Source organism: Chiloscyllium plagiosum, chromosome 2 (genome assembly GCF_004010195.1).
Source record: "Chiloscyllium plagiosum isolate BGI_BamShark_2017 chromosome 2, ASM401019v2, whole genome shotgun sequence".
Classification (NCBI taxonomy): domain Eukaryota; kingdom Metazoa; phylum Chordata; class Chondrichthyes; order Orectolobiformes; family Hemiscylliidae; genus Chiloscyllium; species Chiloscyllium plagiosum.
In genome coordinates this window covers 54,352,091-54,373,699 of record NC_057711.1, presented here as the reverse complement: position 1 = coordinate 54,373,699, position 21,609 = coordinate 54,352,091, and the positions used below count along the sequence as shown (strand labels likewise).

The 21,609-nt window shown below is 39.9% G+C and overlaps 1 protein-coding gene across 2 annotated transcripts in view; it reads left to right on the top strand.

Annotated features, from left to right (window-relative positions):
• chd1 (chromodomain helicase DNA binding protein 1) overlaps positions 1–21,609 on the top strand; it is a 193,716-nt gene that overhangs the window by 126,688 nt on the left and 45,419 nt on the right. For both annotated transcript variants that reach the window (XM_043709925.1, XM_043709918.1), the window contains exons 13-20: positions 1,823–1,912; positions 3,897–4,087; positions 6,052–6,240; positions 6,777–6,939; positions 8,456–8,608; positions 10,553–10,624; positions 13,742–13,891; positions 14,167–14,315. In XM_043709925.1, coding sequence (XP_043565860.1) covers positions 1,823–1,912; positions 3,897–4,087; positions 6,052–6,240; positions 6,777–6,939; positions 8,456–8,608; positions 10,553–10,624; positions 13,742–13,891; positions 14,167–14,315 — 1,157 coding nt within the window. The remainder of the gene's footprint in view (positions 1–1,822; positions 1,913–3,896; positions 4,088–6,051; positions 6,241–6,776; positions 6,940–8,455; positions 8,609–10,552; positions 10,625–13,741; positions 13,892–14,166; positions 14,316–21,609) is intronic.

Below are 21,609 nucleotides of genomic sequence, written 5' to 3'. Positions count from 1 at the left end.
TTCCTAACCTGCAATCTTCTTCCTGACCTCTCCGCCCCCACCCCCACTCCGGCCTATCACCCTCACCTTGACCTCCTTCCACCTATCGCATTTCCAACACCCCTCCCCCAAGTCCCTCCTCCCTACCTTTTGTCTTAGCCTGCTTGGCACACTCTCCTCATTCCTGAAGAAGGGCTCATGCCCGAAACGTCGATTCTCCTGTTCCTTGGATGCTGCCTGACCTGCTGCACTTTTCTAGCAACACATTTTCAGCTCTGATCTCCAGCATCTGCAGTCCTCACTTTCTCCTAGAAAACATTAAGAGGCAGCATATAAATGAGAAATATCTATGAATCCTTGCTGTCATTGCAAGTGACAGATGGTGTAGGAGTAGGAAGATAAACCATTACAGATGATCCTTTGATAATAACTGGAACTAGATGAGTGTGCTTTCAAGGAGTTTAATGACTTTGGAGGAGGATGTTGCAGTTAGCGATGCCAAATGCTGCTGTTGCAAAGGGTGAAGAGGGATAGTTTACCTTTGTCACAAGCACAGAGAATGCCACTCTGATTCTGAGAAGAGTTATCTAGGTGTTGCAGCATGGGTAAAGTTCTGGCTGGAGGAATTCAACGATCAAGTCCAATGGAAGACAAACAAAAATAAAAATGAAAATTGCTGCAGAAACTCAGCAGGCCTGACAGCATCTTTGGAAGAAAGCAGAGTCACCATTTCGAGTCCGGTGATCCTTCTGGTTTGGGAAGCAACAATGTGTTCAAGGAATTTGGAGATGAAGAGATAGTTAGCAACGTGTGGTTGATCTACAATGACAGGATCAAATTCTTTTTTTTTTGTTTGTGGAGATAGGTGACAAAAACAGATGTGAAGAAGAGTCGCAAGGGAAGTTGGGTGGGCACCAGTTAAATGGAAGTGGGGTGAGACAACAGGATTTGGCAGGATGAGTTCTGAGGGGGCACAAAGAGAAACAGGAGAAAACTCGAGAGATGAGAGTTCAAGTTATAGGAAATGTATCTTGGAAGAATTTGGTCATGTGGGCTATGGTGAAGGAGGCAGATAATCTCAGGGACAAAGAATTTCAAGCAATAGGTGTGCAATTTAAGCATACGATTCGCAGTAGGGTAAAGAAACCAGAAATGGTCATCGGTTTTAGCAGAAGATAGCAGAATCCGATAATACTTTGTTAGAACTAGTGCATCATTGCTAAGCCTGTATTTTTGTGTGAAGAAGGTAGTTACTTAATGGAGATTTCAGTAAAAAACATTGCATGTAGTAATTTCCATGTTTGAACGTAGAAACATTTTGGTCTGGAAATGGACTTCAATACTTGTCATGCACCAGTAGCCACTTGACAGAGGCAAAATCCCAGGGCGATAAAGGAGATGAAATTTTTCACCCCTCCAATTGAAACCACTTAAATAGATTACAGTGGCCATTGGTTTTTAACTTAAAATAAAAATGTAATTAAAGTACTAGAGAAACTCAGCAGGTGGAGAAGACTCAAAATGCTTTGAGTCCAATATGGCTCTTTTTCAGAACCACATTACATTAAATTATCCATATAAGCTTAATTACATCATGTATTCTCTGTCCCAATGAAAAGCCAGTCCAACTTCATTTTAAAAGTCTCAAGAGTAAACAAACTGCAAGCTGGTAACACATTGCAGAGGCTCATTACTATCTGAGAAGTGAACGGCCTATTTTAGCCTGTATTCATTCTCAAGTATTTTAAACGCGTGCTCCTTAATTCTTGTCAGTGCACAATGATTGATCAGTAAACATGCAGACTTAAGTTTTTTGACTATCATAAATTTGCTTTGATGCCAGATAAGAACATATGAATGGATGCATCCTCAGACCAAACGGTTGAAATTCAATATATTATTAACAACATACGAAATCTTGCTAAAGGACAAGGTGAGTACTTAACCAGCTCTGTAGTTTTTTAATTTCAAGTTGTAATTGTCACAAATGTTTTCAGTGCAAGTCTCCACTATATTCAACCAACTGTCAAGTATTTTGTAAGGACGGTATGTTGCGAACATACTTTTACATTTGTAGAGATTTTCCCAATTTATATGATTAGCTGATGAAATCAATATGTATAATTATACTAACAATCAAAAAAATCTCAAAGATGATGTTGGGTTCAGAAATTCAGAATATTCAGTCATTCTGGTAGCATCTGTGAAGGGACACCATTCAGAGTTTCATGACAATGACCAGAACTGCTTTTTGATTTGAAAAAAAAATTAACGCTTGATTTTAAAATATTGCATTACCATTTGTGTATTGTCAGCACATTTTTAAAATTTCACCTTTCCAGCATTAATAAATGTGAAGTCATCCATTTTGGTAGGAATAACAGCAAAAAGGACAATTATTTGAATGGTAAAAAATTGCAGCATCCAGCTGTGCAGAGGGACCTGGGTGTCTTTATGCATGAATCACAAAAAGTTGGTCTGCAGATTCAACAGGTAATTAAGAAGGCAAATAGGATTTTGTCTTTCATTGCTAAAGGGATTGAGTTTAAAAGCAGGGAGGTTATGTTGCAGCTGTACGGGGTGCTGATGAGGCCACACCTGGAGGTACTGTGTGCAGTATCGATCTCTTTACTTGAGAAAGGATGCACAAAAAAGGGGCGCAGAGGAGGTTCACTAGGTTGATTCTGAGTTGAGGGGATTGGCTTATGAGGAGAGACTGAGTATTTTCATTGGGATTTAGAAGAATGAGGGGGGGGGATCTTATAGAAACATATAAAATTATGAAGGGAATAGATAAGCTACAAGTAAAGAGGATTTTTTCACTAGTGGGTGAAACTAGAACAAGAGGGCAAAGCCACAAAATTAGGGGAAGCAGATGTAGGACCAAATTGAGAAGGAACTTCTTCACCCACAGGGTTGTGATTTTGTGGAATTCCCTGCCCAGTGAAGTAGTTGAGGCTTCCTCATTGAATGTTTTTAAAGCTAAGATAATTTTTTAAACAATAAAGGAATATTAAGGGTTATGGTGAGAGGGTGGGTAAGTGGTGCTGAGGTCACAAAAAGATCAGCCATGATCTTACTGAATGGTGGAGTGGACTCAAAGGGCCAGATAGCCTACTCCTGCTCCTGGTTCTTATGTTACGTTCTCAAGAGCAGTTATGGATTGGTAATAATGTGCCACAAATAACTGAAAGAGAACATATTAGAGAAAAGACTGCCTACTAACAATGTAGTTTAATTCATAGATCAGATAGTTGCAATGGAAAAATAGGAAGTCACATTAGTAAAGAATATTTTTCAGACAGTCCGAATGCAATACATTACGAGGGCAAGATAAGCAAATATCCACCTTGAAACCATCTAATTTTGAGTATTTAAATATTTGTTAAGCTTCATTGGGGAAGCATGCTGGAAACCAAGCCCCCGCTATTCCTGGAGTATGTATGGAAGGTCAGGATCAGGCAGAGCTGTGAAAACACTGCAAAATAGCTGTTGATCATTGCCTGTGATGACCCACAATCTACTAGCTAAATCTCTAACCCCCATATTTACTCCCCTCTGTGTATACACAAACAGTGGAAAAAATTGGGTATTACTGCTGGAAGGCAAAACTGGAAAGGTAATTCATTGGTCCTGTTAGATGATTCTCATGTTGATCAGACACCGTCATCTATCATTTGGATGATTGATTGGTGGATTGCCACCCTTTACAATTATATCGTACCATAATTTAGTGGATTCTATAGTTCATTAGTTTTTATGATGCATGATTAGCCCACTGAATAAAAACATCTGCACAGTTAACTGTTGATAAAATCCATCCCAAGATTTTCCAGATAGAGGTTCAAAATGTGAAACCTTTAATTAATGTGTGTTTAAAATACTTATAAATGTTATGATTTGTTATTCTATTTCAGTCATTCCTCGGAGGTGTAAACTGGGCTTTCATTGGAGTAGATGAAGCCCATCGTCTGAAGAATGATGACTCGCTCCTGTATAAAACCATGATTGACTTCAAGTCAAATCACAGGCTACTCATAACTGGGACTCCACTCCAAAACTCACTCAAAGAACTCTGGTCCCTTCTTCACTTCATCATGCCAGAAAAGTAAGTGTAAAGAAGAATTTAGATTTTGGTAATATAGGTGCTAAATTAGGGATAAATTGTGTTACAGTGGGAAGGTTTCATTTCTTTGAGAAAATACCCTCACTCAGTGTCCTGGTCAATTTTATGTTAGCCGCTGTCATGAAAACAGATTTCTGATCATTATCGCATTGCTGTTTTGTAAGATGTTATTGAATGCAAATTCGCTGCTTGTCCTAAAACATACTTCATTTGTTGTAATACACTTTGAGGCATCGTGTAAGCATAGGGTTTTTCTTTCATGATTACTTTTTATTTGCCAGGCAATGTTATTTAATTGTATGGAATGTTCAAAGATGTGTAGATTAGGTAGGTTGGCCAATGCTAAATTGCCCACAGTGTTTTGGAATGTGCAGGCTACATGAATTAGTCATGGGAAATGCAAGGTTACAAGGTTGGGTTGGCAGGGGGAGGGATGCTCTTCAGAGGTTCGGAGTGGGCTCGATGGGCCGAATGACCTGCTTCCACACTGTAGGGGATTCGATATTGTGTGCAAGACTGTTACCTTTTCTGACACCAGAATTAAAAGAAGATAAATAATTTGTGCTAACATTTGGTGGCTCATTCTTGACAGCTCCAACTTCTGCAGGCTCTGTATAAAAATAATCAGTATTTCACAAAATTATAGCTACAGAATAAAAGAGTTCATCACTTGTGAGGCAGAGGCTGCTTTCAACCTCGTGGTCTTGACTGTATTTTGTAGCAATTACAGACATCATTTGAAGTTAGCAACTTAACCCATTGAATTTTCAATACAGGTTCTATGCTTTTAATAATTCACATTCTGGATGCAGGTTTGCTCGCTGAACTGGAAAGTTCGTTTTTCACATTTCATCACCGTACTAGGTAACGTCAGTGAGCCTCCGGATGAAGCACTGGTGGCATGGCCTGCTTTTTATTTATGTTTAGATTTCCTTGAGTCGGTGATGTCATTTCCTGTTCTTCTCTGGATGGTGAATGGGACCCAAGTCAATGTGTTTGTTGATAGAGTTCCAGTTGGAATGCCATGCTTCTAGGAATTCTCGTGAGTGTCTCTGTTTGATTAGATTAGATTACATTACAGTGTGGAAACAGGCCCTTCGGCCCAACAAGTCCACACCGACCCGCCGAAGCGCAACCCACCCATACCCCTACATTTACTCCTTTAACCTAACACTACGGGCAATTTAGCATGGCCAATTCACCTTACCTGCACATCTTTGTGATGTGGGAGGAAACCGGAGCACCTGGAGGAAACCCACGCAGACACGGGGAGAACGTGCAAACTCCACACAGTCAGTCGCCCGAGGCGGGAATTGTACCCGGGTCTCTGGCGCTGTGAGGCAGCAGTGCTAACCACTGTGCCACCGTGCCGCCCACCAAGTTGGCTTGTCCTAGGAAGGGTGTGTTCTCCCAGTCGAAGTGGTGTCCTTCCTCATCTGTATGTAAAAACGAATCTTCCAGATGAGTGAACAAACCTACATCCAGAACCTCAATCTGAGCTACAAATCTTTTCAAAACTCGCTAATTCAAATTCTGTAATTTCTATCTCTGAAGTGAACCTCTGCAGCTGGATTTTGTTTTGGGCATGTGATCATAAATAGCCTATGAATTATCATGATTATATTTCTTAATTTTGACACTTTAAATTGTTGCAGGAATTAATTTTTGAGAAAAGTGTCATAATTAATTTTTAGGTGAAAAATTGTTAATTTAAAAGCATGTCAGGTGAATCTTTACCGGGTTTAAGTGACCTCAGCAGTTTGTCAATACTGTAAAACAGCTGTTCAACAATATAAAGATTTTTGAAATTATTAGGCGCATTTACTATTAGATTCAATGCTTCCAGGTATTTGTATTATCGGTTTAATGCTTTGAAGTAGTTTTATTTATCAATAGCTGATCCATGCTACTAAATAAAAGTGCTATTTCTGTTTGTGGGGGAAAAGATTTTCTTCCTGGGAAGTGTTTGAAGAGGAACATGGTAAAGGAAGAGAAGTTGGATACACAAGCCTTCATCGAGAACTTGAGCCATTCTTGCTGCGACGAGTGAAAAAAGATGTTGAAAAGTCTCTACCTGCTAAAGTTGAACAAATCTTGCGAGTAGAGATGAGTGCAGTCCAAAAGCAATACTACAAGTAAGCAACTCCCATGAATAAATATGTTCAAACGTTTTATTAATAATAGTAAATGAAAATCAATTTGAATTGACCACAACAGATAATTGAACATTATTTATAGATAATTTCTAAAAATGATCATTTTCACTAAACTAATGAAAAAGAGATATTGAGACTTTTAGAGCATATAACCTGCTTTGTATTCTGCAGAAAGGCATGATGTGTATTTATGTCTTGCCTTTATGAGCACTGACAGATTTGCAAAATAAAAGGCAAAAGTTTATAAAGGAAATTCTTGTGGAGATGTATAATACAAAACTCCTCTTGTTAGGCATGCTGAATTGATAAATGGTTGCATATGAAACTTGTGACAATTTGATTTCAATGTGCTATGGGGTGATATTATGTTTAGAACCATTAAAACTTCTTAAATAATATCTGTATATTAAATCTTGATACCTAATTAATAGTTCAGTTAGTTGGCAGTCCTTACTGTTAATTGATATTATAATGTTGATACTAATTGCCAATATTTTTATCTTACAATGCAATAGATGGATTTTAACCAGGAATTATAAAGCCCTGAGCAAAGGGTGTAAAGGCAGCACTTCTGGCTTTCTCAATATCATGATGGAACTTAAAAAATGTTGTAACCATTGCTACCTCATTAAAATTCCAGAAGATAATAATTTCTGTAACAGACAGGAGGCCTTACAGGTATGATATGTGAGGTAACCATGTATGTGTACATTTATGATCTACTTGTGCATATGGATTAGATTAATTCCAGCACGTGTGGATAATGTTTTAATCTAAATATTTAAGACTTGACTATTAAACAATTGTGTTGATTTGTTTTTGTTTTACTGGGTCAAAAGAACTGAATTGATGCCCAAACACCTCATTCAGATGAGTTTAAAATATCTTTCACATTGCCATTTCTGATACTAGGAAACAATAATAACATAATCAAAGGTTAAATATAACAAATTATGTTTGTAAATGATGGAAGCTGTATATTAATAGAATGTGGGCAGAGTTGGCAAGTGTAGCACTCATTACATCCCTATTTACACTGAAGTGTGGGCTGCTTTACCGAATCATTATTCGCGAATCACTTTTATGTGTTTGAGTGGTTTACTAAGCTGCTTCAGGACGTACGATGGTGTGGAATTCGTATCAGTTAAGAGGGGCAGGTTTCTGTCCCTGAAGGGTTTCTGTGAGCCAGTCGGATTTTGTTTAAATGCAGTTTGGCAGTTCCACAGTCACTTTCATTTTTACAGATGCTAATTTTTTTGTTTCACAACTTTCAGGTGAGGCAGTATTTTAGTTGTAATGTCACTGGATTGGAAACAATCCAAAGGCCCAGGATAATGGTGTTGAGACTAAAATAGAAATTGCTAGAGCAACTCAGCAGGTCCAACAGCAACTGTTGAGAGAAAACAGAGTCAACATTTTTGAGTCCAGTGATACTACTTTAGAACCTGGTTCTGAAAAACTGGACTTAAAATGTTAACTCTGCTTTCTGTCCCCAAATGCTGTTGGACTTGCTGAGTTTCTCCATCAATTTCTGTTTCTGTTTAGTGTCTTCAGCATCTACAATTCTTTGTTTTATTTTAATGTTCTTGCAACTTGGATTAAAATCCTACCTTGGAAGTTGATGGAATTTAAATTAGATTTATAAATTTGGAAATTAAAGAAAAAGCCAGTGCCTGTAATAGTGACCTTGGTACCCTGGTTGAATGTCATAAAAACCCATCTATTAGACATAGGAACAGAAGTAGACCATTCAACCCACTGAGTCTTCTCAGCCATTCAGTGAGATCATGGGCTGATCTGATCATCCTCAACTCTACTTTCCTGCCTTTTCCCTATAACCCTTGATTCTCTTGCTGATTAAATTTGTTCTTGTCCTTTCGGAAGGAAATCAGATTACTGAGGTATAACTCTCAATGAAACCTATATAATCATCTTGACGATTTGCTTATTGATATTCAAAGCAGTGGCATGCATTTTTTATGATCAGTTTCATTTTAACTCTTAACAGGGAATAATATGAGTAAAAATGCAATATCCATTTATGAATTTGAAATTAATGTAATTATAATGTGGCAGACTTTGGTGAGATTAGCCATTGTCTTTGTAGAACATTCAATTGATTGTGTTTACCTATTTATTAAAAGGCATGCAGGTCTCTTGTTTGAATTACTTTCTGATTTTTTTGTTTTCCTAGCATTTGATCCGTAATAGCGGGAAGCTGATACTGTTGGACAAGTTGCTTTGTCGACTAAAGGAGCGAGGCCACAGAGTTCTTATCTTCTCCCAAATGGTTCGGATGCTGGATATTTTAGCAGAATATTTGAAATGCCGACAGTTTTGTTTCCAGGTCAGTTTCCCACTCTGGATTTATAAGCTGCTGGAAAAGTTCACACATGAATGTTGATGACAGTACATTTGATCATGCATGCTACTCCTCTTCAGACACGTGGGATTCTGTATCGACAATAGTAGATCAGAACTAGAGAAAAATCAACTGATAAGTTCCTGCTTGGGGCGAGGTGTGGTATTAGTGATATAGGTGCAAGTGCAGAATCAAAAAAGGATTTCCAAAGAGGGGAATTATTTGCAAACAAAAAAAGCGACCTTAAATGTTGCGGCGTGTTTGGAAGTGCATTTTAAAAGTGTTATTGTCCAAATCTATCAAACTTATTATTGGTATGAATCTTGAAAATCTTAAATTACCTGTTTGCTGACAGTCTTGAATTGCAGCAGATTGTTAGTGGCATTGGTCATTCACCATAAAGAGTGTGCCTGAGCTCATCTGGGCTCTGAGCGAAGAAATACACAGAGGGAAAACAAATTAACCTTGAGTTACCATTGCAGTGATCTAAGTACTTTACAAGCATTGAAATAGGTCTGAAGTATTGCAATGTTGGAGAATACATTGGAAAGGTGCAGAGCAGATTTACTGGAAGTGTTTCAGGGATGAAGAACTTCAGTAATATGGAGCAACTAGTGAACTTGAGGTTGTTTCCCTTAAGTGTAGGAAAGGAAGTTAGGTAAAGTTTGAGAGTTTTGGGAGGATATTATTTGCACTGCCATGAAGGTCAGTAACTGAAAGAAAGATGTATAAAGAACTGGAGAGACTATTAGAGTTTATTTTTATGCAGTGTTAAAGTGATCTGGAATGCACAGCTGGAAATCCAATGGAAGCAGCTTTATTTATCACACTCAAAAGAGAATTGAACAAATACTTGAAAAGGAAATGTTTTCCAGCCAGTTGGAGAGGCCACTAAATACAGAGCATCTTAACTCGTGTCACTTAACTCTCTGAGCCTTATTCTGTTTTTATTCTGCCTAAGGATCACTGTTGTGAATGACAAAAACTCATTTTAAAGTGCATTGTAATAAGTGCGTACCATTTATTTACAGCAAGTTCGTGTTTTACAGAATTCTTGTAGTTCCACCACTTTATTTTAGGTAATCAAAGTGAAGAGTTTGCGAGTTTTTTTCTAAGCACCAATTTTCTCTTAAACGTTATTTTTCCTGTTTTAATATGTGAATCTCCCATCACAAACCAAGCATATGGTCAAGTTAATTGAAAGGGTCAGACTATTGTACAGTCTCTCTTCTGACATAAGAATGACAGAGAGATTGCCAGTACATGTTCGATCTAAAATTAGGGATTAGAAGTAAAGTGGGAATTTGTATAGCTTGTTGCATTCATGAACACTAGGCTGCTCTTTCTTTGAGCTCGTGTTCTAAAGGTATGAAATGATATTCACTTCCAACTTCAAATCCAGACTTATTTCATAGCCATTGTACAAATTGGTTGTAATAAGTTATTACTGTTTATTCAGTTAATCAAAAATTGCTCTGTGTAACATTGACTGTGCTATGTTCAATCAAGTTTTTATTTCAATGTAAAACCAATTAAGTTTGAGAATTCAAAATAAACAAAAACAGCTATGGCTAGCAAAACTCTGGAGACAAAACAGAGTTAATGTTTCAAGTCCTGTGACTCTTCTGAAAGATGTCTCCAGACCTGAGTTTCTTCAACAGTTTCTGTTTTAATTTGCCTCAAATGTCCAATATCTGCAGTTCTTTGTTTTACTTTAAGTTTGAGAAATAGTTAGTAAGCCTTTGAGCCAGTTATCCTTTTGCATCCTTAATTTATGTTCTGTGCAGCAGATTAAATTGAATGATCTACAAAGACAAATGGCAGTGTCCATCAGCAAAAGACAAATCTGTAGGATATAGTTATTTTAAGTGTTTTCTGTATTTTGCTATAGTATGCCACACAGTAATGGTGACTATTTTTCTCTCTCAGCGACTAGATGGATCTATTAAGGGCGAGTTAAGGAAGCAAGCGCTGGACCATTTCAATGCAGAAGGATCAGATGTAAGACATAATGTGTGTGTGTGTGTGTGTGTGTGTGAGAGAGAGAGAAAATGCATGGGATAGTAAGAAGTAAACATTGAGTAAGAAATAAAGAGAATGCCTGTGCTTGAATCCCAGGGCAAGAGTCTGTCCATTTTGTTCAGCTGAGAATTACATGATCATGTCTAGGCTGTCTGAGAGATAAGTGATGCACATCATTGAATCAATGCAGTTTTTTTAACAAGACAATTGGACTCGCACAACTTTACTGAGAGGCAAACCCATGGCTCAGTTAATCCTCCATTCACTACCGATGGTGAACAGAGAGAAATAATTATTCAAAGGAAAGCGATAAGTGGATGAAGGTGAGGGAAAGAGGATAGGTCACAGGGGCGCTGATGGATGGGTCCGGAGGGTGGTGCTGAGTTGGAGGCTTGGGACTGGGATAATGTGGGAGGCGGGGAAATGAGGAAGCTGTTGAAATCCACATTGCAAACACACAGGATCAGGGTCCCAAGGCGGAATATGAGATGTTCCTCCTCCAGGCGTCAGTGATTAGGGTTTGGTGTGGAGGAGACCCAGGACCTACATGTCCTTGACACAGTGGGAGGGGGTGTTGAAGTGTTCAGTCGTGGGGTTTGTGGGTGTGGGTGTCCCAAAGATGTTCTCTGAAATGATCCACAAGAAGGCATCCTGTCTCCCTGATGTAGAGGAGAACACATTGGGTGCAACAGATAGAGTAGATGACGTTGGGAGAGGTGTAGGTGAATTTCTAATGGATGTGGACGAAGGTGAGGGTAGTGGTGTGGGTGCAGGGTGGAGTTTAGTGGGCTGGAAGGTGAGGACCGGGGGGGGGGGGGTTCTGTCCTTGTTGCGTTGGGAGGGTTGGGGTTCAAGGGTGGCGGTGCGTGAAATGGAGGAGATGCGCTGGAGGGCATCGTCAACCACGTGGGAAGGGAAAAGGCGATCTTAGAAGAAGGAGGCCATCTGGGACATTCTGAGGTGGAATTGGTCATCTCGGGAACAGATGGCAGAGGCAGAGCAATTGGGAATAAGGGATGGCGTTTTTACAGGAGGTAGGGTGGGAGGAGTTGTAGTCTAGATAACTGTGAGAGTTGGTGGCTTGTATATATCTGTGGTTAGTCGGTTGCCAGATACTGTGATGGAGAGGTCCAGGAAGGGGAGAGAGGTTGCTGAGATGGTCCAGGTGAATTTGAGGTTGGGGTGGATGTATTGGTGAAGTTGATGAACTGTTCACCCTCCTTGTGGGAGTACGAGGCAGCACCAATACAGTCTGAGATAAAGCGGAGGAACCGATGGGGGAGCTGCACGTATCTGACAAACAGGCAGGCATAGCTGGGTTCCATGCGGGTGCCCTTTGGTTTGGAGGATGTAGGAGGATTGGAAGGAGAAGTTGTTGACCTCCTCCACTGCCAAACCATGACCACCTGATGCCTGGAGAAGGAATGCCTCATATTCCACCTTGGGATCCTGCAACCACATGGGATAAATGTGGATTTCAACAGCTCCCTCATTTCCCCTCCCCTCACACTATCCCAGTCCCAAGCTTCCAATTCGGTACCGCTCTCCGGACTGTCCATCACTGGCCCCCCTCTGACCTATCACCTTCTCCCTCACCTTCATCCACCTGTCGCTTTCCCAGCTACCTCCCCCCACCCTCACCCCCCTCCCATTTATCTTTCAGCCCCTACCCACAAGCCTCATTCCTGATGAAGGGCTTGTGCCCGAAACACCGATTCTCCTGATCCTGGGATGCTTCCTGACCTGCTGTGCTTTTCCAGCACCACACTGTTAACGCTGATCTCCAGCATCTGCAGTCCTCACTTTCTCCATATAAAAGCAATCCCACATACCTCCACAAAGATCCATCCAAATTGTTTAAAGGGTAGTTTCTAGCAAATAGCAGGATACTGAAATATCTACTTCTAGTATAGTGGCAGAAGAAATAAGACTGGAAAGAATTCTGTCTTAATGTTGATTTGCCCATCAAGACTGTGCTAACTCTTTGAGAGAGCTATCTAATTAGTTCTACTTGCTTTCCCTTTCTCTATTACCAAATTTCCTCCTTCCAGTTTTATTTAATACCATTTGAAAATGCTTATTGAATCTGCTGCCACCATTCTCTTCAGGCAGTGCACTCAAAATCCTCAAATTGCTTCAGTAAATAAATTTCTTTTTTTAAACCTTTAATTCATTTCCTAGTAACCTTAAATTTGTTACTTTTCATCATTGACCCAGCTCAATTGGATAAGTCTTTCCAAGCTATTCCATTAAACCACTCAGCTAAATCTCTCCTTAACATTTCTATGCTGAGAACATTGCAAGTTTTTCTAATCTTTCGATGTAACTGAAGTCTTTCATTCTTGGTATCATTCGAGTAAATTTTCCCTGTATTATCTTAACAAAAGTGTATTACCAGAAGTGGACTCTAGTTGGCTCCTGAGACCTAACCACTAATTTACATTGTTTATAAATGTGAATATTCTGTTCCTTTATAAAGTAAATACGTGCACCCCAGTCATCCCAATATTCTGATACTTCCTTCAGTGAGACCTTCCTAACCATCTTCTAACTGATTATCACACATCCTGTACCTATTTGATCAAGCTTAATGAAATAATCAGAACTAATTTGATATTTTTGTAACCCACAAGAATCAAACACGTGCTTTTCATAAACAGTCTTGTCAGAGCAGGTATTGAATTGGGTACTTGTTGTGTCTGTATAAAACAATCCCAGATAAATCACTTGCAAGTTGCTGATGTTACTTTTTTACGGAATGACAGTTCTATTCAGCAACTTCCATACATCTGAGAGATGGATGGTGAGAGATTATTTGGATGCGTTCATAAGAGCTATTAAAGTAAACGTAATTGATTCTTTAATTATGTTTCAATTTGCAGAATTCTGTCAATTTGTCAATTGTGTGTTATTTCCACATTGTATATAGACATTTGTTGAAATGTTGAGAGAGCACACAATCAAATGTCTAACCAATTGTTCAAACTGGAGAAGAAAATGTATGAATATCCATTTTCCCTTTTTATTACTGGGAAATTGTGTTTGTGAGCTGTTGTGAAGAATCTGCTTTTGGGATTTGTCTCCTTTTGACCACAGGATTTCTGCTTTCTGCTATCAACCAGAGCAGGAGGGTTGGGTATAAACCTGGCATCTGCAGACACTGTAGTTATTTTCGATTCAGACTGGAATCCACAGAATGATTTACAGGCACAAGCAAGAGCTCACAGAATTGGTCAGAAAAAGCAGGTAATTAAATTTCTTTTCTGTTGGTCACACTATAGTGGAATTTTAATTTTTAACCATGCTGAATGTAATTTTAACTTTTAACATTCTTCACAAAGACTGACTTTACACTTAAAAAAGGCTTACTCCAAGTTCAGAGCATTTTATCAAAGATGCAATATTTTCTGAGACTTGAATGGTATACCTGAAAGAATCTTGCTCACTAACATCCTTGTAAATATAAAAGTTTGATTTTAAAATTAATCTGAGGATATAATGTACATAATACATCTTTTCAGGTTAATATATATCGGCTAGTTACAAAGGGAACAGTGGAAGAAGAAATCATTGAAAGAGCAAAGAAAAAGATGGTGCTGGATCACCTTGTTATACAACGAATGGATACAACAGGGAAAACTGTGCTACATACTGGTTCCAATCCTACAAAGTAGGTAGCTACATTTTCCTGTGAAGTATCATTTATGGTCCAAGAACGATTAGCTAAAAGAAGTCATTTATTATTTGACAACTCCATGAGTATCTTGCCTTTGATTCTTTGTTGTTAATATCTCTGCTTTAACAGTTCACCTGAGAAAAGAAGGGTTTTTCCATTCTGACAGTTTCTTGAAGCCCAATTGTAGTGTGTAGTATTTCTTGACTCAAGTTGCCTTTATTCTTTTCAACTTTGTTACTGATGCATAATATGTACTGTCGCCCTGAACCTACTTCTCCTAATATTTTAGAAACCCTTTCATTGTTTTATTTTTGATTTTGGAAAATAAATACGTAAGTTTATTTGTTTAAACCACACTGAGTACTAAATTGCTTTTGGGCAGAAACCAAAAGTAGTGTCAAATGAAAATTTAGTCTTCCCTATGAGTATCTTGCCTTTTATTAATAGAGGGATAGAGTTCCAGAATCATGAGGTTATGCTGCAGCTGTACAAAACTCTGGTGCGGCCGCCCTTGGAGTATTGTGTACAGTTCTGGTCACCGCATTATAAGAAGGATGTGGAAGCTTTGGAAAGGTTGCAGAGGAGATTTACTTGGATGTTGCCTGGTATGGAGGGAAGGTCTTACGAGGAAAGGCTGAGGGACTTGAGGCTGTTTTCATTAGAGAGAAGAAGGTTGAGAGGTGACTTAATAGAGACATATAAGATAATCAGAGGGTTAGATAGGGTGGATAGGGAGAGCCTTTTTCCAAGTATGGTGACGGGGAGCATGAGGGGGCATAGCTTTAAATTGAGGGGTGATAGATATAGGACAGATATCAGAGGTAGTTTCTTTACTCAGAGAGTAGTGAGGGTAAGGAATGCTTTGCAACGGTAGTAGATTTGCCAACTTTAAGTACGTTTAAGTCGTCATTGGACAAGCATATGGATGTACATGGAATAGTGTAGGGTAGATGGGCTTAAGATTGGTATGACAGGTCGACGCAACATCAAGGGCCGAAGGGCCTGTACTGCGTTGTAATGTTCTATATTCTTACATGGCAGTGTGGTAAGTGAAGAAGTAATAAAGAGGATTGATGAGGGCAGTGCATTAGACACGACCTATATGGACTTCAGTATGGCGTTTGACAAAGTTCCCCATGGGAGACTGGATAGCAAGATTAGATCTCATGGAATACAGGGAGAACTAGCCACTTGGATACAGAACTGGCTCAAAGGTAGAAGACAGGGTGGTGGTGGAGGGTTGTTTTTCAGACTGGAGACCTGTGTCCAGTGGAGTGCCACAAGGATCAGTGATGGGTCCACTATTTTTCGTCATTTTTAGAAATAATTTGGATGTGAGCATAAGAGGTATAGTTAGTGAGTTTGCAGATTACACCAAAATTGTAGGTGCAGTGGACAGCGAAGAGGGTTACCTCAGATTTCAGTAGGATCTTGATCAGATGGGCCAATGGGCTGAGAAGTGGCAGATGGCAGTTTAATTTAGATAAATACGAGGTGCTGCATTTTGGGAAAGCAAACCTTAGCAGGACTTATACACTTAATGGTAAGGTCCTAGGGAGTGTTGCTGAACAAAGAGACCTTGTAGTGTAGGTGCATATTTCCTTGAAAGTAGAGTCACAGGTAGATAGGATAGTGAAGAAGGCGTTTGGTATGCTTTCCTTTATTAGTCGGAGTACTGAGTACACGAGTTGCAAGGTCATGTTGCAACTGTACAGGATATTGGTTAGGCCACTTTTAGAATATTGTATGCAATTCTGGTCTCCTTCCTATCGGAAAGATGTTGTGAAACTTGACAGGGTTCAGAAAAGATTTACAAGGATATTGCCAGGGTTGGAGGATTTGAGCTATAGGGAGAGACTGAACAGGCTGGGACTGTTTTCCCTGGAGCGTCGGAGGCTGAGGGGTGACCTTATAGATGTTTATAGAATCATGAGGATCATGGATAGGATAAATAGAATGTCCCTTTCCTGGGGTCGGGGAGTCCATACCTAGAGGATGTAGGTTTAAGGTGAGAGGGGAACGATATAAAAGAGACCTAAGGGGCAACATTTTTACACACAGGGTGGTGCGTGTATGGAATGAGCTGCCAGAGGAAGTGATGGAGGCTGGTACAGTTGCAACATTTAAAAGGCATCTGGATGGGTATATGAATAAGAAGGGTTTGGAGAGAATATGGGCCAGGTGCTGGCAGGTGGGACTAGATTGGGTTGGGATATCTGGTCGGCATGGAGGGGTTGGACCGAAAGGTCTGTTTCTGAGCTATGCATCTCTGACTCTAAATCACTGGAGCAGTAATTCAATGATTCTGTCATCATGCTAATTGATGGAGTAAAATATGATGATCAAAAAACTATTGTCGTAAAAACCATCGAGCTTCCTTTGGGGAAGGACATTTGCCGTCCTTGCATCCTCTGGGTTATTCGTGACTCAACAGCAGTATCACAAGAATGTCCACCATACAGTCTTTCTGGGGATGAAGTCCTGCCTTCACATTGATAATACCCTCCATTGTGTTGTGTGGCAATATTAGAGTGCTATTTGCAATAGGATTTGAACAGATCTAGCAACTTGAGACTGGGCATTCGTGAGGCATTGTGGGCCATCAAAAGCAGCAGAATCATACTCCAACTCAATCTAAAACCTCATGGTCTGACATATCCCCCAGTCAATCATTACTGTGGAACCAATGAATCAACCCTGGTTCAGTGAAAAGTGCAGGCAGGCATGCCACGAGCAACATCACACATTCCTAAAAATGAAGTCAACCTGGTAAAGTTAGTAAACAGGACTACTTGCGTGTTGAACAGCATGAGCGAAGCAAGCTCACAACCACATCCAGCCATACTTAACTTCAGTAAGGCCTTTGATAATGTTCCACATGGTAGGCTGTTGGAGAAAATGCAGGGGCACGGGATTAAGGGTGATTTAGCAGTTTTGATTAGAAACTGGCTTTCTGTAGGAAGACAGCGCATGGTGGTTGATGGAAGATATTCAGCCTGGTGTCTGGTTACTAGTGGTGTTTCACAAGGATCTTTTTGGGACCACTGCTGTTTGTCATTTTTATAAATGACTTGGACTCAGGCATAGGTGGAGTAGTGGACAGTGTGGAAGAATGTTGCAGGGGGACTTGGATAAACTGCAGAATTGGGCTGAGAGGTGACAAATGGCATTCAATGCAGATAAATGTGAGGTGATTCACTTTGGGAAAAATCACAGGAAGACAGAATACTGGATCAGTGGAAAGATTCTTGGTAGTGTGGATGTGCAGAGAGATCTTGGAGTCCATTACATCGATCCCTGAAAGTTGCCACCCAGGTTGATAGTGCTGTTAAGAAGGCATACGGTATTTATTGGTAGAGGGATTGAGTTCGGGAGCCGTAATGTCATGCTGCAACTGTACAAAACGCTAGTGCGGCCTCACTTGGTGTATTGTGTACAGTTCTGCTCACCCCATTACAGGAAGGATGTGGAAGTATTGGAAAAGGTGCAGAGGAGACTTACCAGGATGTTGCCTGGTTTTGGATGGAAGGTCTTCTGAGGAAAGTCTGAGAGACTTGGGTCTGTTCTCATTGGAAAGAAGAAGTCTTAGAGGGGATTTGACAGAGACATACAAGATGATCAGAGGATTAGATAGGGTAAGACAGTGAAAATCTTTTTTCCTAGGATAATGTCAGCTTGTATGAGGGAGCAAAGCTACATATTGAGGAGTGATAGATTTAAGAAGGATGTCAGAGGCAGGTTCTTTACTCAGAGGGTGGTAAGGGTGTGGAATGCCCTGCCTGCCAATGTAGTTAACTCAGCCACATTAGTGAGATTTAAACAATCCTTGGATAAGCACACGGATGGTGATGGGATAGTGTAGGGGGATGGGCTTAGATTAGTTCACATGTCGGTGCAACATCGAGGGCCGAATGGCCTGTTCTGTGCTGTATTGTTCTATGAATGCTGGTGTGCAGTTTAACAAGTCACTGGAGGCTTCACAAATAGCCCATCCTCAATGATGGAAGAGCCAAGCATGTCTGTGCAAACAGTAAGGCTGAAACATTCACAATAATCTTTAATTGAGAGTGTGGTGCCAGAAAAGCACAGCTTCTCGGATGCTGCCTGACCCGCTGTGCTTTTCCAGCACCGCACTCTCGACTCATTTCTCTAGCATCTGCACTCCTCACTTTCTCCACAATAATCTTTAGCTATTAAAGCTGAGTGGATGATCCATCTTGGTCTCCTGTAGTGGTTCCCAGTAAAACAGATACCAGTCTTCAGCCAATTCAGTTTACTCCACATGATATCAAGAAACAGTTGGAGGCATTAGGTACTGCAGCGGTTCACGAAGGCAACTCACCACCATCTTAAGGGCATCCTAGGCTGTCCTATGTGGGGAAACATACTTTCAGCATTAACCCTGTCAAGACCCTTTAGAATTCTATATGTAGCAGCCAGTAAGAAGATAGTTATCATTTGTTGATTGATGGATTGTGAATGTTACTGACAAACTCAGCATTTATTGCTTGGCCCTCAAAACATCTGACTAGATGGGTGTGAGCTATTATCTTGAATCACCGCTATTTATATGGTGAAAGTGCTTCTACTGTGCTGTTAGGAAGGGAGTTTTTTGTTGATGAGGAGCAGTGACATATATGGAAATGTAGAAAATAGGAGGTGAGGCCATTATGTCTATTGAACCATCTCTGCCATTCAACACGACCATAGCTGATCCTCTATCTCCCCACCAGACTCCCACTGTTCCCTTACCCTTGACACCTTTAAACTCTGCCAATCTATGTTCTTTTTCTAAATGTATTTATCGATTTTTGCCTCCATATCTTCCTATGATAGGGAATTCCACAGGCTCACCACCCTCTGAGTAATATATTTTTCCTCATCTCTGTGGGAAATGGCCTATTGCATATCATGAGATGGTGACCCCTTCGAGACACCCCCGCCAGTCCCACTCTGAGCAGCATCACTGCATTTGTTTTGTCCAGCCCTGTCAAGAGTTTTGTACATTTCAACGAGGTCCCCTTCCATTTTTCTAAACTCCAGTGCATACAGGCCCAGTTGACCTGCACTTCCCTCATACATCAAAATTGCTACCTCAGAAATTGGTCTGGTGAGCATCTAGCATTTTTCTCAAAGGCAAGATGTTATACTAGCTGGCCTATAATTTCCTGTTTTGTATCTCCTGCTTTGGATGGGAGCATTACGTTTGCGATTTTCCATTTTGCTGGGACCTTTTGTGAATCTAGGAACCTTTGCAAGATTACAATCAACGGATCAGTATTTCCATAATCATTCCTAGCATGCAGGCCATCCAGTCTAGAGACTTGTCAGCCTTTGGTTGCATTAGTTTCTCTCCCTCATTTTTGCCTTTTGATTTACTACTATTCTTGTGATGTTTCCATTGTCTTCTACTCTAAGGACGTGTGCAAAATAATTATTCAGAGTCTCTCTCATTTCCTTGTTTCACATTATTAATAATCTAATATTTAGATTTCTCTCTCTGGTCAAGAAAATAACTGTGTGTGGAAAGCCTGCTCTCAAGCATGGTAGCACAGGAAGATCAATTGCCAAACTGCAGGTTACTCCAACACTGCTTATTTTTTCACACCTTAACAAAGGAAACCTAGGTTTCAAAGATCCTTGTTTGAAAATTTACTATTCTATTTAAAGTTTCCCCTTCAAGTTTAACCAACACAGAACGCTATAGAGCATCTGTTAAATGGATTACATTTCAAAGCTACTGATGACAGTCGCAACATTGTCACTAGGGGTTCAGAGAGAGCTAATGGGTGTGTAAAATCTTTGTACCGTACCAACTGGACTATGGGAAGCATCTAACCTTTATAAAAATCTTTCAAGTACATAAAATTATAGTCAAGCTTTATGACTCTCTATGGGAGGCAATGATGAGAGCAATTTTATGACTTAGCAGTACCATACAAAAGTAAAATGCATTCCAAGTTGGTGCCTGAAACTGCAGCTACTATTATAGTACACTATTAAAAAAGAAAGTGATTTTAACACATTTGATTCTCCAATGCTTCCCTGTCACAGTAGCACGGATAGTAAAATGAGTTCTGACCAAACATCAATTAACTTTTGTGATAATTCAATACAATTCTGCAGAATTATATTTTCTTTGAAATATATTACAAATCACTATAAGCATAACTTATTAATATAACATGATGTTATCATGTTATTGGGGTGATAATTGAGGCATGAATTTGTATCCCAGCACAATTGTTGGGGACTTGAAATTCAAAAAATGAAATAAATTAGAATAAAGCAGCTTTGTATCAGCAATAGCAACCACATGACTGCCAGATTGTCATAAAACCCAACTGGTTCACAAGTGCACCTTAGCAAAGGAAACCAGTTATTACACTGTCTGACTCTGAGGTGCTTATATGTCGACAGGAATGTGTTTGGCTTTAATGCTGCTCTGTTGCTGGTTGATGCTCGAATTCTTCTGGAATTGCTGCTCTCCTATAGCCTATCAGTCAGGTCAGCATGAGATTAGGTCACTTTCCCACAACTGATGAGCAACATCAGGAACCTTGTTTAAGCTTCCTCTCCTTTAGCACATGTAAATGAAGATGTAATTCCGCCTCAGCTGTTGATAGTTGTACCTGTCTGCTGACTTTGCCACTGATTTAGGTTTGAAAACAGTACCAGCAATTCTTGAAATTTGAAATGTTCAGTCGAAAGAGTTTCAAAGCAACAAATCAAACATGGACAAGCTTGCTAATTACTAACTGCAGTTACTCAGCTGATGTATTAGTGCTTCTCCACATTGGATATCATTTGGAAGTAACATTTAGAGTATCAAGAGCAAATAATGTCCTCTGCATGACAACTTCAGCATGCAGTATTAACCAGGCTGGCCAAGGCCTGATAAGTAAATTGGTGGTGGCTGTGAAGAGAATAAACAATGGTGGAAAGAAACCTACTTGATTTTGTCCTTGCAAATCTACTTAATGTATCTGACTGTGACAGCATTAGTAGGAGTAACTTACATTGTGGATGCAGAAAAGCAGTTCTTCCTCCCCTCTTTCTCAAATTTATTGCTTAATCATTGAACGTTTGTCCCATGTTCTTGTGCTGTCAGTTATCAGAAACAGAATTTCGTTGCCAACCTAGTCTAAATCTGTCATAATCTTGTACACACCTATTAAATCTCTGCCCTTCTGTTGTAAAGAGAACAGTCCACTTGACTGGCATCCTATCCACCATCATCCCCACCAGTACACAGAGACAAGCAGTGTGTACCACTTTCAAGTTGTGC